This window comes from Anarrhichthys ocellatus, unplaced genomic scaffold (assembly GCF_004355925.1).
Source record: "Anarrhichthys ocellatus isolate YVR2014 unplaced genomic scaffold, GSC_Weel_1.0 scaffold3693, whole genome shotgun sequence".
Lineage (NCBI taxonomy): Eukaryota > Metazoa > Chordata > Actinopteri > Perciformes > Anarhichadidae > Anarrhichthys > Anarrhichthys ocellatus.
Window position 1 is genome coordinate 2,188 of NW_022283667.1, and position 3,163 is coordinate 5,350.

Consider the following 3,163-nt stretch of genomic DNA (forward strand, 5'->3'; position numbering starts at 1 on the left):
CACACAGTACCAGCATGTACACTAACTACTGACACCACACAGTACCAACAGGAATGTTTCCAGAACTTCTGAATAAAACTAAAAGCTAATATTCATACATGTAACTTCATTATGATGTTCATATCTTTATGTTATATGAGTGGAGGCCTCTTCCTGCTCTCAGATATGATTCATCTCTGTTATGTTGGTTCATTGTATAAATAGACTCATTCGTTCAGGTAGAATCTAGTATCTAACGTCTCACTCTGTATTATTGCATCGTAGTTAAACTGGACTCTCTGGAGCTCGTCTCATTAATAGCGTTTTCTTTGATATCATTCGTGTAGGTTTTCTGCACATTCACGTCTTGTTGTCCCTCTTGTGATGCCGTCATTAAACTCTGCAGGTTCGAGAATGAGCTGTCGATGCGTCAGTCGGTGGAGGCCGACATCGCCGGGCTCAAGATGCTGCTGGGAGAACTGAGCCTGGCCAAGAACGACCTGAGCATGCAGATCGAGAGTCTGAACGACGATCTGGCGACCATGAAGAAGAACCACGAGGAGGTACCCGGATGTTAGCATGCTAACGTTAGCCAAGAACCCATTATTAGGAGAGTTAAGTGTGGTTTAGTCAGACCGCGTCCCTGTCTCGTCTCTGACGTCCTCTCTGTCCTCCTGCAGGACCTGATGACCTCGCGGACTCAGATGAGCGGCCAGGTGAATGTGGAGGTTGACGCCGCTCCTCAGCAGGACCTCTCCAAGCTCCTGGAGGACATGAGGGACCACTACGAGAACATCACCGCCAAGACCAACAAGGAGCTGGAGTCCTGGTACCAGAGCAAGGTGGGACGATGGACTCCTTTAAGAGCCACATCACTAGAGGTTTTATCTTCTTCAGGCTTTGAGTGACTCGGTCCTCTCGTCCAATCAGACGGAGATGCTCAACACGGAGGTGGCGACCGCAGAGGTGACGATGAAATCAACCACGTCGGAGGTGAAGACCGTGAAGAGTCAACTTCAGTCTCTGCAGCTCGAGCTCCAATCACAGCTGAGCATGGTGAGGATTACTGATGTCCACGTCCATGTAGACACTGCAACAGACTCCAGGTGTCCTCTTACAGACGACAACAGACTCCAGGTGTTGTCTGTCCTCTAACTCCTCCGTCTCTCCGTAGAAAGCGTCTCTTGAAGCCCAACTCAACGAAATCCAGAACCGCTACTCCATGCAGCTGTCTGGGTACCAGATGCAGGTGACCTCCATGGAGGAGCAGCTGGTGCAGCTGAGGGCCGACCTGGAGAGGCAGGGACAGGAGTACCAGATGCTGCTGGACATCAAGACCAGGCTGGAGATGGAGATCGCCGAGTACAGGAGGCTGCTAGAAGGAGAGGGTCTCGGGTAAGAAGAAGTTAAAACCAGACTGTGAGGAACTCGACAGAGTGAGACGTCGCTGTTTTACACACAATCTCTGACACAAAGTAGAAAGAACGCAATAATTTAAAAAGTAAACTATTTCTGCAATGTCATCACTTGTTAGGAAATAGACCATAAAAATAGAAACATATAGTAAAACAGCTCGGATGTATTTCACATCATTCAAATCCTTCATTTGTGATTTCTGAGTATTTGTAAAGTTTTTGAAAATACATTTTTACACGTGGAGCTTTACTTTGAAACTGAAAAACAGATTTCTCTAACTTCCTGTGACGTCTCTCTCAGATCTTCGTCCACTTCCTCCTCCTCAACCTCCACCACCACCACCACCAAGGTCACCAAGGTCATCGAGAAGGTCGTCTGAGACCAATCGGCTGTCTGTCTGACTTATGGGGGCGGAGCCAGATCCATCAACCTATCATCTTCCTGCTTGCTCAACCTATGGTGTCTCTCCTCTTCATCACTTCTCACTCTGCTGTTAGTTACAGCAGTGAGTCAGCTGATGGTGTGAACGTTAAAGCTTCTGTCTGCTCTACGCAATAAAACTCTTCTCAACGTGTCTGGAGCGTCATTTTACTGTTAGCATAGCATGTTAGCATTCACCTCTAATGACGCTGGTATTTAGTCGGTTGTGTTAGCATTACCATGAATTCAATTTACTTTACTGTTAATGAAACATACCAGCATTGAGGTCAGTGTTTGCTCCTCACCATCTCCGTGATGTTGTGGTGTTGTGCCCACGGAGCCTTCTGATGAGGTCAGTGTTTGGATGTAGTTACAGAATCAGGCTCACTATGAGTTAATATTGGCAGAAGTCCTCAAGCCATAATTCGTATCAAGCATGTCAAGTTTAGGGCATTTGTGACAAGTTACAGCAGCTTGATGTATGACGGCAAAGCATGTAAAATGGCCACCACACCATGTCCTCACCGCTCCATGGAACCTCAAGCTCTTCATCACTTTGAATCACTACGGTCTTTAGATTGTACTGACTAACTTTGAAGTTGATGTGATAAATTATCTGGGAGGGGTTCGTTAAAGAAATGTCAAAATCCAAAATGTCCGACGTCCAGTTGGCTCTAGAGCAGGAACCCAAGAGACTCTTCTTTACGTCCACATGTGATACACGTGCCTGAGATGCACAGCGAGAGCTGCTGCGTCAAATGTATGTACTTTGTTATCTTGTACAAACGGCCAAGTCCAACAGGTTGAGCTCAGTTCTTCTGTGAAACATCTTCGTCATTAAAACACGAAAGACTGAACGAAAATGTAGCTTAAAAAAATAAAGTAATCAACTTAAATCTCTAAAAAGACCTAAAGATCTGATGAATAAAGAGACTAAAAGAATAAAAACTGAATTAAAAGATGAGACTCACACGCTCAGACTTATATACACAATATATTATATACAATATATATTATATATATATATATAAAATATATATTATATACGTATATATATAAAATATATATTATATTTGATATATATATTATATACGTATATATTATATACAGTATATATATGTATATGTATAATATATATATTATATATATATATATATTATCCATCCATCCATTTTCCACCGCTTATCCGGGGTCGGGTCGCGGTGGCAGCAGGTCAAGCAGGCCGACCCAGACCTCCCTCTCACCGGCAACATGTTCCAGCTCATTCTGGGGGATCCCGAGGCGTTCCCAGGCCAGCTGGGAGATGTAATCTCTCCAGCGTGTTCTGGGTCTTCCCCGGGGTCTCTTC

At 44.5% G+C, this 3,163-nt stretch overlaps 1 protein-coding gene across 1 annotated transcript in view; it reads left to right on the forward strand.

The window, feature by feature from the left end:
* Positions 1 to 1,964, forward strand: part of LOC116379096 (keratin, type I cytoskeletal 13-like) — a 3,490-nt gene extending 1,526 nt beyond the window's left edge. The window contains exons 3-7 of the mRNA XM_031841008.1: positions 386 to 542; positions 660 to 821; positions 910 to 1,035; positions 1,154 to 1,374; positions 1,696 to 1,964. Of these exons, the coding sequence (XP_031696868.1) occupies positions 386 to 542; positions 660 to 821; positions 910 to 1,035; positions 1,154 to 1,374; positions 1,696 to 1,774 (745 nt within the window). The 3' untranslated portion in view covers positions 1,775 to 1,964. The remainder of the gene's footprint in view (positions 1 to 385; positions 543 to 659; positions 822 to 909; positions 1,036 to 1,153; positions 1,375 to 1,695) is intronic.
* The last annotated feature ends 1,199 nt before the right edge of the window (positions 1,965 to 3,163 follow it).